This window comes from Macrosteles quadrilineatus, unplaced genomic scaffold (assembly GCF_028750875.1).
Source record: "Macrosteles quadrilineatus isolate MER2022 unplaced genomic scaffold, UCM_ALF_1.0 Scaffold_5__1_contigs__length_97177068, whole genome shotgun sequence".
Lineage (NCBI taxonomy): Eukaryota > Metazoa > Arthropoda > Insecta > Hemiptera > Cicadellidae > Macrosteles > Macrosteles quadrilineatus.
This window is the reverse complement of record NW_026542598.1, coordinates 21262211-21279369: the sequence shown is the minus strand read 5'-3', so window position 1 is coordinate 21279369 and position 17159 is coordinate 21262211. Positions and strand designations below refer to the sequence as shown.

Below are 17159 nucleotides of genomic sequence, written 5' to 3'. Positions count from 1 at the left end.
TAAATGTGCGAGATGTTTACATTGGTTCCCAGGGAAAAAATTATTTTTTCACAGAGGAAAATAAAAGTTCTATCCCGTCTTGAACTAAAAACTCAATTCTGTCCATCGCCACATTTTACAGCTTGTAACTTGCCTGTAATAGAAAGAATAAGGATTTTTGCGAGGGACACTATTTTCTACGGATACATAGACATAGACACTTTTTTGCTCTTCTTGAAATTAATATCTGTGGATGCCCTCTCCTAGCAGATAACTGGGAGCTTAGATTTTAATACCATACCTCTGCTCGCTCGTCACTAGCCACTGTGTCGTGCAGCTGGGACGTCCTCTCCTCCAAGATGGTAGACAATGACGGGTGTCGCACCAGGTGGGCGGCCGGGGGTGGTAGTGGCCGTTGTGGCTCTGTCTGGGGCTTTACTTGTGCTCGATCTGACAAAAAACAACCAAACTTTCACGTTAATTTAATAACAATGTTTTACACCCTGAAGTCTTTGTTTGGTAAAATTATCCTTATATTGTTTGGTAAGTAAATCCATCTATAAGAACAGGCCTAAAATTTTACACTAAGGTAAATTTAAATTATGAATTCAGCCAAAATATATTTATTTTCTTATCCTATCATACTTTGCTCATGGTCATATAATCTTTTAAGGGAAGCTTAAGGAAGTAATAATATTGATTGGGCAAAGGTGATCAAAAAGAAAACCCTTGGTATTTAAACTTTCCCTACATTTCAAAATAATCATTAATCTTATATCCTTCCACAGGTTTTACTAAACTGAAGAACATTTTAGAAGCAAACTTGAAGAAACGGGGTCTTGTATTAGTAAATAATAGATGTTTAACTGTATTCTACAGTTCATTTCAAGAGCACACTACTCTCCAGTGGCTTTTTTATGGTTCACTATTGGGTTCAACTGTCAGTGATTGTATGGATAGTATTGATTAACATTAACTGTATGCTATGGAATGTCTGGTTACCTTCGAAGCCCAGCAGTGAGGCTGAGCTGGACACAGAGCCCATACAGTTGGTCGCTTCACATGTGTACGTGCCCAGTATTGATTAACATTAACTGTATGCTATGGAATGTCTGGTTACCTTCAAAGCCCAGCAGTGAGGCTGAGCTGGACACAGAGCCCATACAGTTGGTCGCTTCACATGTGTACGTGCCCAGTATTGATTAACATTAACTGTATGCTATGGAATGTCTGGTTACCTTCAAAGCCCAGCAGTGAGGCTGAGCTGGACACAGAGCCCATACAGTTGGTCGCTTCACATGTGTACGTGCCCAGTATTGATTAACATTAACTGTATGCTATGGAATGTCTGGTTACCTTCAAAGCCCAGCAGTGAGGCTGAGCTGGACACAGAGCCCATACAGTTGGTCGCTTCACATGTGTACGTGCCCAGTATTGATTAACATTAACTGTATGCTATGGAATGTCTGGTTACCTTCAAAGCCCAGCAGTGAGGCTGAGCTGGACACAGAGCCCATACAGTTGGTCGCTTCACATGTGTACGTGCCCAGTATTGATTAACATTAACTGTATGCTATGGAATGTCTGGTTACCTTCAAAGCCCAGCAGTGAGGCTGAGCTGGACACAGAGCCCATACAGTTGGTCGCTTCACATGTGTACGTGCCCAGTATTGATTAACATTAACTGTATGCTATGGAATGTCTGGTTACCTTCAAAGCCCAGCAGTGAGGCTGAGCTGGACACAGAGCCCATACAGTTGGTCGCTTCACATGTGTACGTGCCCAGTATTGATTAACATTAACTGTATGCTATGGAATGTCTGGTTACCTTCGAAGCCCAGCAGTGAGGCTGAGCTGGACACAGAGCCCATACAGTTGGTCGCTTCACATGTGTACGTGCCCAGACAACACGTCCCGTCCTGACCAGAGATGATACGGTGAATGTCTCCAGGCTTGAGCTCCCGACCATCCTTGTACCACTTGAGAGTGGGCTGGGGAGTGCCTATCACCTGCAAAAGCAATATTTTGTATCACCTCAAAAGAGTCATTGAGAGATCATTACTTCTAAAAACTAAGTAGTGATGAGTCAAAACATAACCACGAATCAAATCTTCAAAACTACTGAAATTTTGTAAAAGTGCTAGTTTTGTCATTCAATTGCAGAGTGTCAAAATTTTTTCAGTGATCATTATGTTTTTTGAGGGAAATAATACATGAGTAGGCTTATAATTTGAAATTTAAATATGAAGGTCACAAGTCTTAAAGGTAGTCTTCTGTCATCAATAGTGTCATCTTGGATTAAAATAATGTTTTTTCTCACTTACTCTTAAATATTTGTGTATTATGTATATCTAATGGCCTAACTTGTATTTTGAAAGATAAGAAATAACCCACCACTAGTTTCAAACTACAGCTAGTATCATAGCTTATCAGTTATGAAACTAGACCTGATATTTTAAAAAAATCTGTAATTTATACATTACATTAAAAAAATATGCTATCCAATGTATCTTTATGTTGTCTTACCTTACATTCGAGGTTGACAGCCCCTTCCTCTGACAGTACGGCTCGAAGATTCTCCAGGAATCGAGGCTTCTTGTAATGTCGAGGGACGGCCAGTTTGAGGAAACACGAGGTTACACTCTGGCCGTAGTCATTAGTGGCCACACACTTCCACTCGGCCTGGACGACATTGCAACAATTTATTATTTCCCTTTTTAGCGAAACCATAGACTAACCAACACAAATAGATTCCTCATAACATTGTAAGTTTTGAAATATACAGCCAGTGTTATTGTATGGAAGTGAAACATGGATCCTCTCCAAAAGAAATGAAGAACGTTTTATGGTGTTTGAAAATAAGGTACTTCGGAAAATATTTGGCCCAATTTATGAAGAAGGAGTTTGGCGCATTAGGAAAAATAGAGAGCTGCGTGCCCTATATAAAGAGCCTGATATAATAGCGCTTATAAAAGCCAAAAGAATTAGTTGGCTAGGTCATGTACTTCAGAGACAGGATGGCAAAAGACTGAAGGAGGTTTGTGAGGCCGAACCAACAGGAAGACGTCCGTTGGGTAGGCCTAAATTAAGATGGTATGACCAAGTCAAAAAGGATGTGATCCAATGCGGAAGAGAAATCCGGATGGCGGAGGATAGAGAAGAGTGGAGGCGGCTAATCTACGAGGGAAAAAATCAACTGAGATTTGTGTCGCCCCATCAGTTAGTAAGTAAGTTGAACGTTTAGAAGCTTGTTTTTCGTGTCTAGTTCATATACAGTAACACTGGGGGCTAGTCAACTAAATTTTGTTTCTATTATTTAGGGTTGATTTCTTGATTTGTGATTAACTGTTTGGTTCCTATAACTAGGGGATGAGTTATTGTTTATGATTAGGTTGTATTATTAGGTTCAACGAGGTTTTAAACGATTGAAATAACAAGTAACAAATTGTAAACAAAGCACAACCTCTGCAGTACACCGTACAGAACTAACAATAAAATTGTCCTAAGCATTAGCATGAGAAATCTACTAGGGGAGTATGTTTTATTTATGGCAGAACTAACCAGAAGTTGAGTTTTTTTTTTCGTAAAAATTTAAATATATTCCAATTTGTCCCAATTGATTTTACATTCAATTCAAGTTAATCCTTTGAACTTTGGATTGGACACTATACATTATTTGGTTACTTAACTATGTGTATTTTATCTTGTTTTCTCTCATCATGTGAAAACAAAAGCCCATACTATTTTGAAATAAATGTTTGGTACTTACTTGCTTACTTTCCGTGTCCGGCTATGTTTGGTAATGTTTGGTAAACACATACAGGATGATTGATATAAGTGTGCCAGCTGTTTGATTTGAAAAACATGTAAAAAATGTGTATCTCTGGTAAAATCTCATTTTAACAAAGTCAATTTTTGTGTTCGTAAGATCAGGGAATCGTAAAAGAAGCATAGTTAAAACACAGAATAATCCGAGGTGTATAAAGGGTTAAAACAAAACCTGAATTGAAAGGAGAATGTAATAATCATTTTTTTATGAGTACAACAAAAGTTTAAAAGTTTTCTGAAAGTCCTATGTTTTAAGTAAAGTACTCACCTGATCCACGAGCTCCAGCCGTTTAATGGAGAGATGACAAACTCCCTTGGTCTCTTGCTCCTTCTTGTACTTGTCAGACTCCTGAACCTCCTCGTCATCCCTGTACCACGCCACAGTGGGCTGGGGAGACACACTCACTGCCACATTGAACAAGTGAAATTAAACATCTTGATTAGGATTGTAATGTGTTGATGTTTTTTACGCATACAAAAGGTGTCTTCCAACACTGACAAGACTCGGCTACCATTCCTAACTCACCTCAATGTGATTATTTAATGTGCACATTGATGTGCATTGATGTGTTCGTTTAATGTGCAAAGCTTGGTTGTATGTAGTAAGTAATTCTGTTAACACCTAACAGAAGAGCTTTTGTAGCCAGGTGATGACAGAGTTTAGAATAACGTTCAAAACACATTTAGTAAGTCAACTTTGAGTTCACATGTCCAGGATTGTTTGACAACGTATGTTTTAAACAAAATTAGTTGTATTACGCAATGCTGGGGCTTTAAAATGAACATTAGTTCCAAAATTATGTAGTTACACTTATAATTTAATGAGTTTTGAGACAGAAAATTAAACAGATTTTAAAAAGACATAGTCTATTTCGGCCAATAATTGTCGTATTGGGTCTCATGATAACAATTTGATTGGTTGCTTTGGAAAATTATGTGAAAAACCGACTGAAAACAGTAGTTTTTATTGTTTTAGGTAAAAAAAAACAAGTGATAAGGGCTCAACATATTATAGTTATTGGTTTTGTTAGGAAAAAACTTACACATTCAAGCTTCATTAGCCTGTAAGGCAGACACAATCAAAATAATTCATTGTAACAAACTAACAAAATAATACTTGGCAAATACCTTGTAACTCATATATATAGCTGGGGAGCTGATTGAATATAGTGGATCAAATGATATTTTCTCTATTAAGGTGATTAATTAGATTACATAACAGTCAAAATTTACCACAACATTCATTACACAGCTCTTGATTACATTTTCTCAACCATTTACCTACAATTTTTTTGCAACCAACTTTTAATACATTTGGACAAGGTTGTTGGGTGAGTAGAGAAAAATAACAGGATTGAGCCAGAGCATGATTCATCTCATCAAAGATTTCATGCAAAAGATTATCATATAATTAATATCAGACATACCTTGGACAGTAAACTTGAGTGGGTCCATGATCTTGGCCTCCAGACTCTTGAGTCCCTGTAGGAAGCGCGGAGGTTGGTTCTTGCTGAACAGCTGTAGTCGCTCCTCCGCGCTCAGCTGACTCTGAATGTCTTCTACTGTCAGCTCAGCCGTGCTGCTCGTTTCTCCCATGCAGTTCTTTGCGATGCAGCAATATGATCCTGTCATTTAATTATGATTGTTAGAACAGTGAATAGTGGCACATTCTTAACCTTAGTGTCCTTAGCAGCATGAAATTTGTAGAATGCTATCAAGTAAGTTGGCCAAGTTGGCAAAGTCCGTATTTAAGGGATTCGTTGAATGAGGGTTTACTATAGGGTCAATTAGTGATCTCACCTAGTGAGTTTGTTCCGGTTAGTTGGTAGACGTCTCCAGGTTTCAGTTCTTGGCCGTCTTTGAACCATCTCAACTGAGGTGTCGGGTAGCCGACCACTTTACATTCAAAAGATACTAGTCCTTCTTCTGTCAGGATGGCCTTTAGGCTTTCTAAGAACTTTGGCTTCTTGTAGTTCTTTGGATCTAAAAGAAAAGTAAACCAATTTACACATAGTAAGTAAGTATTGACACATAGTACTTAGTAAGTATTTTATCACTCAATTTAAATTTGCCAACCTAGTTTATATGTAATTACTATGTAATTAATGTAAATTACTTTCATCAAAATCTTTGTCCCGGAAAACAAAAATCAGGCTGTACAAAACAATAATTTGCCCAGTTCTCCTATATGGATCAGAAACCTGGAAATTAAATAAAAGAGATAAAAAGAAACTAATAGTATTCGAAAATAAAATTTTAAGGAAGATTTTTGGACCAATATTCGAGCTAGGAGAATGGAGAATAAGACACAATAGGGAATTAAGGCAACTGTATAATAGCACAGATGTAATTGGAGAAATCAAGTGCCGAAGAATCAGATGGGCTGGTCATATATTAAGAAGAGATGAAGATTGTAGACTGGGAAGAGTTTTAAAGGGAAACACTACAGGAAGACGACCTCGGGGAAGACCTAAGCAGAGGTGGTGGAAGCAAGTGCAAGAAGATTTGGAGAGAATTGGGGCAACGGAGGATGATGCGAAAGACCGGTTAACTTGGCGAAGATTTGTTGGTGCGGCCAAATATCACCTCCGATATAAATGGCCCTGGGAGTAAGTAAGTAAGTAAGTTTATATGTAATACATGATATGTGTAATTCGTTTATTTGTTTATTTTGATTGCTTCCTGAACTTGGTTGGCCATGGAACTGCTGATAGCCTATGTATTGTAACCCATATTAGTCTATATTGCAGTTCTAGTGCTATCACAAATATAACAATGGATTTTAAGATTTGGATAAGTTTTTCTTCACAAGGGCGACTTGTCAATCATCTAATAACTCACAGGAGACAGACACATTGCAGGTAGAGATGCCCTTCACTCCGTGGTCACTAGTTGCGACACACTTCCACTCTCCTTCATCACTGGCCTCCACAGGATCAACCTGTAGAAAACAATGAGATATCTGTTTATTACAATTTATTTTGTTATACAGTAGGTCTTAAAATATAATACATGAAATTTTGTGTGACAATGAATAGAGTAAAAAAAAGCTAGGATAGAGTTGGGTTGGAAATGAAAAGATCAGATGAGGCGGCTGTTGAAGAACACACAAAATCACCCCCAAGCGCCACTACACCAAAATCTGTTCTGCATTGCTTACTTGTTCATTCACATTCCATCCATAACAGTTAACAGTTACAGAAAGTGTGCCTTAGCTTAAACTATGCAATCAGTTGCACTTAAAAATGTCTTAGGTAACAAGATAATGGCAATTGACAGTTTTCAGGCATCTGAAAACAGGTAGTTGAAGACAGCTTAAAATGGAAAGTAAAAAGAGCACAACTGAAATATTTAGAAATGGTAGGCCTACATGAATGAGAAGAGAAGAGGAAAGTGCTGTTGACAGTGATCAGGGGAAGGAGACCAAGAGGGAGCCCTAGAAAATGGTGGAGGAGGTGTAGGCCTATATGGATGTGGAGAAGGGATGAATGAGACAGTGGAGTAAAAACTGTGGAGGGATAGTAGAAAATGGCACAAACCTAGTATACACTAAGATTGGGGAATATCATGAATGTAAGACAATATGTGTGTATTTGACAAGATCGCAACAAAGATTAGTTTTTTGAACTAAGTTACCTTAAGCCTTTGTTCTTGCCCGATGAAGTTATAATTCTCCAATATATTTCACCACAGTGTGTGGCATCTTCAGGGAGTCTTGAAGTTCTATTTACACATTTATACAGTTTATACCTATTGTTATATACAGTTTTTTACACATATCACAAATTGGAAAGTTTACGTCGCAGCGACTTCGCAAACACGCGAGCGGAGGCACGGACGCACGACGGACCGGGACCACTGATCACACTAGTACTGTCTTTGTCTCTGTTCACTGACTTACTGCCAGGGATGGTTGGTTTTGCAGGTTGCAAGTCTAGGCTTTGTTGGGGTAGGGAACTTTCACTATTGCGGGGTTGCCAAATCGTTCGTGAATTTACAATGTTGCCGGTTGGTGTAGTATTTTCTATGTCATAAATGGTTTTAAAAATGATTGAACTGTTGTAAAACCATTTATGATATAGAAAATACTACATCAACCGCCAACACTGTCACAAACGATTTGGCAACCCAACGATGAAAACAAAATTATCATATGCTCCTTTTTTGTAAGTTTAATAATTAATAACTACAGTATTGATGTAATAAAAATACGACATTATATATTTCGGCATGAATAATTATTCTAAAAACAGCATGAAAGTTGCAAAATGTACCCTGGGGACACGTGACGGTCGTGAGTTTCGAGAGTTTAAAAATGTGAAAAAAATACCTAGAACCTATTTAAAGCCAAATAATTGTGTTTAACATGTTGCTCTCGTCCCAAAAAATATTAAAACACATAATGATTAACTACATATTCAGTATCTACGAAGTAAAAGGCCAGGGACATAAAAAAGTACGTTTCAAAATTTTCACTCATAAACTGTATATAACGATAGGTATAAACACTATAAACTGTATAAATAGAACTCCAAGACTCTCTGAAGATGCCACACACTGTGGTGAAATATATTGGAGAATTATAACTTCATCCTGCAAGAGCAAAGGCTTAAGGTAACTTAGTTCAAAAAAAATTAATTTCTAGTTCTTGCCACTGGGAAAATACATAAAATCATCAAAGACTAGCTTGTTTGGATCAAGTTGTTTAGATTATGAATTGTGTTGTTTAGATCAAGATAAAAACATTTGGCTCACACTGGTGACGTGATGATTCGGGAGAAAGTTTTTAGTAAGGATTTAGGATTCAATTGTGGTATCACGATCAGTCATACTTCCTCAAATTTCCAACAATATCTTAAAAACAAGGCCACTTTAATTAGTAAATGGGGCCAATTTAAACTGTGGGGGAGACTATACAGATTACTTAGTGCAACTCCCTCAAATGTACATTTTTGTAAAAACATGGTGAGAACTAAGCAGGATATTTATAGGAGTTTTCTATTTCATTAACAGTTGGATACAACATTACACATCCTTTATGCTAGAACAAAAGCAGAATCAACATAGAATACTTTAGAATTGTAAAAATTGTTTTCTTCCCTACCTCAACACTGTAAGCTCCCAGCCCATCTTCAATGATATGATAACGGCCTCCGCCTTCTACTATGCCTGCCTTGTTGAACCATGTGATGGTCTTGGGCCACGGCGGCACATTGACTGTAACATCAAGTCTCATCAGTCACACCCTCTCACAACAGTAAATGTATTGTACATGATCTTACCACCTCATGGATCTTCTCCTCAACATTTGGATTATTCTTTATTTCTATACGATGGTCAGTGCTTTTCATCTTACTTTATGCAGGTGTTTACTAACTGACGACAACTTGATAGAAAAGATACACAACATTAAAAACACTACTAGCCTAAATTTAATTTAATACAAATTGTAACTAAAAAATTTCCTTGATGAGGGGAAATAAATTAAGATGCTAATAGTAGGCCTACAATTTAAAAATTAACGTTTAAAATTTACAACGATCTAGTATAACTCTTCTATTCTTACAAAACCCTAAAACTACATGTGTGAAACCAAAATTTGTTCCTCTTGCCTATTAGGCAAATGGATTGATGTTCAGAATCAGTAAAGGAAAATAAAAATTATTATATTTATCACAGTATTATATTTGATGTGCATTAACTGTAATTAAAAACTAGCTATCCAATAAGTTAGGCTAGAACATTTTTTCTAGTCAATAGTCATATTATATCAGCTGCTCTATTTGGTCCACAATCTGTTCAGCTTACATGTAACGTAAATTAGTTTAAGAACAGACATGTTTTCTTAGTCAGGAAGCAGGAATTAGGTAGGAGTGCTTTATTATTTGATAACCTCACCTTTGCATGAGAGTGATAGTTTCCCACCAATTTTTACTTTATCATTTCGTAGTTCTTTCGAAAACACTGGTGCTGGCCCTTTGGGTACAAGGCTGTAAAATATGAAAAATAAAGTTAAATGCTGAGTAAAGGCTACTTTCAAACAGTGGTGTGGACATAAATTTTCCAGTGTCAGATCGCTCACCAAGGTCGTGGAAAAATATGGGGTTAAGGTTAAATAATTAAAAAAATAATCTTTTGCTGTTCGCAAACTATTTGGTAGTCCAGTGTTGGGCATCCATGGTTTTTTTGTTCAATGACTTTTCATCTAATAAGAACTTAAAATGAATTTTAGAGGTTTTTATTTATTCATTCCAAGCTGTTTTATTCATAAGGAAAAAGTGTTATATTAATTTAAATACTCAGCACACATAATTTAACAACACATGATTTCACGGTCTTTACATAGGTATCTGACTGTCGGGTTTTAGCACTTTCATCATAAAACTTTCCTCACTGGGGCCAATGGTGTAGTTGCTAAGTTTCCAGAGCGCAAACGCTTAGCGTCGTTGTAGAAAAAGTACACGTCGCCTATCAATATATATGTTCTCACACATTCCTGCTCCACTACACCACTGGTTGGGATGGGACAATATAAACTACTAGGTGGCGTTTGCAGAGGCATCCACAAAATTGAGCGTAGTCATCAAGGGTTTATATTATATTGTTTTGGTCATACTGCGGTAATACCAGTCGTTTTAATGCATGCGTTGCGGGTCTAGCAATTTTACTCTTTAGGAAGTAAAAAAAGTTTTTATCCTCTATGCTGCCCTGCTAAGCACAGTTGTGGTAACTGACATCTGGGTAAAATTGAGAAAATGAGGGTAGTATATTTAAAACTATGCCCTACAGTCAAAAATTGACTTAAAAACATTTTTTTTGTCTCATCTTATGTATTTTTTAACGCTAAATCTTTTTCCAAAATTATTTTCAACATTAAAACATTCTAAATACTTAAGAAATTAGATAATGCTTTAGTTCTTATCAATTACAATCAAATATACTTGGCCATATAGTGGCAACTTAATTTTCCTAAGCCAATATGTTGTATCTCTGAAGATGCCACGAACTCGTCTAGCAAAATCATGGTTATTGTTTCAAATGCAACAAAATATAAGGTTCCCAAAATAAACAAAATTTCTAGATTGAAATATTTTTGACACTATGATTCTGTTTTGGCAACAAGTTGTTGAATTGTTTTTCTGGGAGTTGGAGAGGATACATACTGGTATTTAAATTATGGACGGGTCCCGAAATTTCGGGAATTTTTCGGGAAAAAAATATTCCCGATTATCGGGACGGGATTACATTTGACTCGGGAATTTTTCGGGACGGGATTTGGTCCGATCGTCGGCGATTTTTCCGCTTCGCGAGTGCCGATAACGCCGTTATTGCGAGCGATAGGTCCGCGAACGCAGGAGACGAAGTAATTTCGACGATTACGCCGTAACCGCGGAGTCATAACGACGATCGCGCCGTGGCCGCGATTATTGGACCGACGATTGCACCGTGACCGCGAGTCATAACGACGATCGGGCTGTGACCGCGGAGTCATAACGACGATCGGGCTGTGACCGTGGAGTCATAACGACGATCGGGCTGTGACCGCGGAGTCATACCGACTGACCGCGGAGTCATAACGACGATCGCGCCGCGACCGCGAAGTCATACCGACGATCGCGCTGTGACCACGAGTCATACCGACGATCACGCCGTGACCGCGAGTCATACCGACGATCGCGCCGTGACCGCGGAGTCATACCGACGATCGCGCCGTGACCATGGAGTCCTACCGACGATCGCGCCGTGACCGCGAGTCATACAGACGATCGCGCCGTGACCGCGAGTCATATCGAAGATCGCGCCGTGACCGCGAGTCATACCGACGATCGCGCTGTGACCGCGAGTCATACCAACGATCGCGCCGTGACTGCGAGTCATACCGACGATCATGCCGTGACCGCGAGTCATACCGACGATAACCCCGTGACCGCGGAGTTATATCCACGATCGCGCCGTGATCGCGGAGTCCTACCGACGTTCGCGCCGTTACCGCGGAGTCATACCGACGATTGCGCCGTGACCGCGAGTCATACCGACGATCGCGCCGTGACCGCGAGTCATACCGACGATCGCGCCGTGACCGCGAGTCATATCGACGATCGCACCGTGACCGCGGAGTCCTACCGACGTTCGCGCCGTTACCGCGGAGTCATACCGACGATCGCGCCGTGACCGCGAGTCATACCGACGATCATGCCGTGACCGCGAGTCATACCGGCGATCGCGCCGTGACCGTGGAGTCCTACCGACGATTGCGCCGTGACCGCGAGTCATACCGACGATCGCGCCGTGACCGCGAGTCATACCGACGATCGCGCCGTGACCGCGAGTCATATCGACGATCGCACCGTGACCGCGGAGTCCTACCGACGTTCGCGCCGTTACCGCGGAGTCATACCGACGATCGCGCCGTGACCGCGAGTCATGACGACGATCGTGCCGTGACCATGGAGTCCTACCTACGATCGCGCCGTGACTGCGAGTCATACCGACGATCGCGCCGTGATCGCGAGTCATGACGACGATCGCGCCGTGACTGTGAGTCATACAGACGATCACCCCGTGACCCGCGAGTCACAAGTTACTATAGGTACCTGTAAATTGTTACCCATTTTTTGGTTTCTATAGATCAGTGCCACAAATGGTAAAAATTGATTTCGTATGTGTTTTTTGGTAACTGCAAAACAGTACTTTCTTTTTATGAACAGAAAAAAATCCCGTCCCGTCCCGTCCCGAAAATCGGGAAGGAAATAAAAATCCCGTCCCGTCCCGTCCCGAACTAAAAATTCAATCCCGTCCATCCCTAATTTAAATATATATGAATTATACCATTAGTGATGTTATTATAATTGTTATATGATTAATTAATCTTCCCCCTTAAATTGTTCAACTACCTACTAAAAGTTTTCTCAAATAAGTTAGACAATTAAAATATAAAAAAAAATTTATTTATTATTAATTATTATTTTATGTTAAGCAGGTGTTCTATCACTGTATCTAGTATCGGAACTATCACAACGTTATCGGTAACTTATCACAAAAGTCGATAACTTGTGCATTATGAACTTACCTATTCAAGTAATTCAATACTGTATTTATAATAGAAGCACACGACACTACATATATGTATGTTAATTCATGTAGGTTCGTACATAACTGGTATTAAATTATAAACAATTGTAATATATAAAAAAAGCCTTATAAGAAGAACTAATTAACTACCATGCTTTAACTGTACAATAATGATAAACATATTTTTTTTATTTTAATACTTTTCCAATTACTTCATTTCATTTTCAAACAAAATTTTTAAAGCATTAAGCTGTTATATAAACATGAATGATAAAACGTATTTAGTTTGTATATATAATCCAAATTAAATGCAGGCGACTTAAAAAATTGCCAAAACAGGGATAAAACCCATTAATTAAGATTAAACATCTCATATGTAATCAAACAAATTAAACATTAATTTCAACATTGTTGAAACTTGTTTTTTAAGAACTACACAAACTATTGACTAATAATTTTGTAAACAATTTAAAAATTGTAAAAAAAATGTATTTTTAAATTGTTGAAACTTGTTTTTAAGAACTAGGCCTACACAAACAACTGTTAAATATCAGTACTTTTGTAAACAATTTAAATATTGTTTGGAAAATTGTTTTAAAATTCTTTATAACAAAACTAAGGATAAAACAATTTTAAATTGTTTTAAAATAGTTACAACTCGTATTAAAAGTTATTTTGTATACTGCATAATACTGATTGTTAAACAATTTAAAGATAGTTCCAATCTTATATTAAAATTGTGGTGTAATATGAAGTTTAAATCAAAATGCTTTTTAATGGTTGTAAAACAATTATTGTAATATAGCTTTTGACAATTTTTGTGGTCATTGGGGATCAACAATCGAAGTTCCGTCAATCTTGTTTTGGGGAACTCGTCCTTTCCTCCCATCAGGTTTTGGTGAGACACCATTTTCCTTAGACATATCTTGAATAATCCTATCATTGGTTTTGTAATAACCCAAGGTTGTAAAAAAATATGTTACCAACTTTTTGGGACGTTTTTGTTTTGAGTAATTTCCATAAGTAGGTGCATCTTCATTAAGATCATCAGATTGACCTGTTAAAATCTCAATTTCATTTATCAATCCTACATTATCTGAATTTAGATACCCCTTCTCTCAAGTCATAATTTATTTCATCAGATTGGCCGGTAAAAACTTTAACTTACAGCTTCATTTATTAGGCTTAAATTATTGGCAGAATAAATGACCTCTTCTAAAGAAAGGTTCATCATTTAATAGGCCTACAAGAAACTCTGTTAAAATGTTGATGTCAAAAATATACTATTATCAATATCACCAAGTGGAATGTCAATATAAAGGAAATTAAATTCATTATTTGATAATAATAGGTCGCCTCAATTCAAAGAGACAAAAGCTTTGTTTCCAACAACACGGCACTTATAGGAATACTGGGCCAATAATGGGGATTATGCTAAACTAAATTGCCGTAACTGATGGATTGCTAAAGCATTTTGTGGTAACATATCATTCCTAAGAGAAATCGTTGTATCTGTCGTTGGATACAACTTAAATACCCTAGTAAATGTAAGTTACAACAACTGCGCTTAGTAAAACATTCCTAAACTGCAGATACGGCAAAGAAAATAAGCATTTTATAAATAAATACAACAACATATATGGCATTTAAGGCTATTTATATGATCCTAAGTATGTGTAGAATCACATGGTAACCTTATCTCATTTTCCCCAAAAATGTCAGTTACCACAACTGTGCTTAGCAGGGCAGTATGGTGTAAATTAGTTTTTATTCTCTATGGAGTAAAAATCAGCTGTTGTCAACTCAGTTGTGAATTTCTATTAAAAAAACGATTGCATGTATCGAATAATGTATCGATTCGTGCTTCGAAATAATTTTAACCTACAGTCTCTTCCCATAGCGTTTTAGCATTGCAGATACATTAATCCATTCCCACACTCAACACGCTCACCTTTACTACTTCCTTCACCACCCCCTACGTCGTGGACCTATTTTCCTCTCTTCCCATAACATTTTAGGATTGCAGATATATTAATGTAATTGCCAAAGACAGTTCCCACGCTCTGCACTGCAAGCCTTACCACTTCCTTCATTATTTCCTACGTCATAGACTTGTTTCCTTCCCTTCTCATAGCATTTTTAGAATTAAAGATACATCAATCTAACTGCCACAGACGGTTTTCACACTATGCTCATACTTTACTACTTTCTAAGCCTTTTTCTACATCGTGGACCTGTTTTCATCACTCTCCATAGCAATTTAGTATTTTAGATACGTTAATCTAATTGCCACAAACATTTCCCCCCAATCCGCACTGCTAGCCTTTACTACTTCTTTCACAATTTTCTATGTCGTGGGGATGCTTCCATCCCTACTCATAACATTTCAGCATTGCAGATACATTAATTTAACTGCTACAAACTGTTTCCAGATCCCACACTCCACACTGCTCACCTTACTAATTCCTTCACCACTTCATACGTCTCGGACCTTTTCTCTCCCTTCCCATAGCATTTTATGATTGCAGATACCTTAATCTAATTGCCATAAACCGTTCCTATAGTCCGGACAGCTTGCGTTGACTACTTCCTTCATCACTTCGTACGTCGCGGACCCGTTATCCTCCCTTCCCATAGCATTTTATGATTGCAGATATCTTCATCTAATCGTCATAAACAGTTCCCACACGCCGGACTGCTCGCCTTTACTACTTCCTTCACCACGTCCTACATAGTGGGCCTGTTTTCCTCCCTTCCCACAGCATTTTATGATTGCAGATACCTTAATCTAATCGTCATAAACAGTTCCCACACTCCGGACTGCTCGCCTTTATTACTTCCTTCACCATTTCCTACGCCACAGATCTTTTTCCCACCCTTTCCATAGCATTTTATAATTGCAGATACCTTAATTTAATCGTCATAAACGGTTCCCACACTCCGGACAGCTCGCCTACGTGACGGACATGTTTCCCTCCCTTCCCATAGCATCATAGGATTGCAAATACCTTAATATAATGGTAATAAGCAGTTCCCACATTCCGGACAGCTTGCATTGACTACTTCCTTCATCACTTCCTACGTCGCGGACCCGTTTTCATCCCTTCCCATAGCATTTTATGATTGCAGATACCTTTATCTAATCGTCATAAACAGTTCTAACACTCCGGACTGCTCGCCTTTACTACTTCCTTCGCCACTTTCTACGCCATAGACCTGTTTCCCTCCCTTTCCGTAGCATTTTATGATTGCAGATACCTTAATATAATAATGGTCATAAGCAGTTCCCACACTCCGGGTAGCTTGCCTTGACTACTTCCTTCATCACTTCCTACGTCGCGGACCCGTTTTCCTCCCTTCCCATAGCATTTTATGATTGCAGATACCTTAATCTAATCGTCATAAACAGTTCCAACACTCTGGACTGCTCGCCTTCATTACTTCCTTCGCCACTTCCTACGCCACGGACCTGTTTCTCTCCCTTTCCATAGCATTTTATGATTGCAGATACCTTAATAAAATGGTCATAAGCAGTTCCCACACTCAGAACAGCTTGCCTTGACTACTTCCTTCATCACTTCCCACGTCGCGGACCCGTTTTCCTCTCTTCCCATAGCATTTTATGATTGCAGATACCTCAATCTAATCGTCATAAACAGTTCCAACACTCCGGACTGCTCGCCTTTACCATTTCCTTCGCCACTTCCAACGCCACGGAACTGTTTCCCTCCCTTCCCATAGCATTTTATGATTGCAGATACCTCAATCTAATCGTCATAAACAGTTCCCACACTCCGGACAGCTCGCCTACATGACGGACATGTTTCCCTCCCTTTCCATAGCATCATAGGATTGCAAATACCTTAATATAATGGTCATAAGCAGTTCCCACACTCCGGACAGCTTGCCTTGACTACTTCCTTCATCACTTCCTACGTCGCGGACCCGTTTTGCTCCCTTCCCATAGCATTTTATGATTTCAGATACCTTAATCTAATCGTCATAAACAGTTCCAACACTCCGGACTGCTCACCTTACTACTTCCTTCACCACTTCCTACGCCACGGACCTGTTTCTCTCCCTTCCATAGCATTTTATGATTGCAGATACCTTAATATAATGGTCATAAGCAGTTCCCACACTCCGGATAGCTTGCCTTGACTACTTCCTTCATCACTTCCTACGTCGCGGACCCGTTTTGCTCCCTTCCCATAGCATTTTATGATTGCAGATACCTTAATCTAATCGTCATAAACAGTTCCAACACTCCGGACTGCTCG

The 17159-nt window shown here is 38.7% G+C and overlaps 1 protein-coding gene across 2 annotated transcripts in view; it reads right to left on the bottom strand.

Annotated features, from left to right (window-relative positions):
• LOC128994097 (muscle M-line assembly protein unc-89-like) overlaps nucleotides 1-17159 on the bottom strand; it is a 264007-nt gene that overhangs the window by 184027 nt on the left and 62821 nt on the right. The window contains exons 7-15 of one of the 2 annotated variants that reach the window (XM_054418357.1): nucleotides 9706-9797; nucleotides 8912-9024; nucleotides 6649-6748; nucleotides 5608-5790; nucleotides 5235-5432; nucleotides 4076-4212; nucleotides 2506-2661; nucleotides 1808-1988; nucleotides 281-429 (exon numbers count right to left, since the gene is read on the bottom strand). In XM_054418357.1, coding sequence (XP_054274332.1) covers nucleotides 281-429; nucleotides 1808-1988; nucleotides 2506-2661; nucleotides 4076-4212; nucleotides 5235-5432; nucleotides 5608-5790; nucleotides 6649-6748; nucleotides 8912-9024; nucleotides 9706-9797 — 1309 coding nt within the window. Of the gene's footprint in view, nucleotides 1-280; nucleotides 430-981; nucleotides 1052-1807; nucleotides 1989-2505; nucleotides 2662-4075; nucleotides 4213-5234; nucleotides 5433-5607; nucleotides 5791-6648; nucleotides 6749-8911; nucleotides 9025-9705; nucleotides 9798-17159 lie in introns of those variants that run through there. The other variant, XM_054418358.1, reaches the window with a different exon arrangement.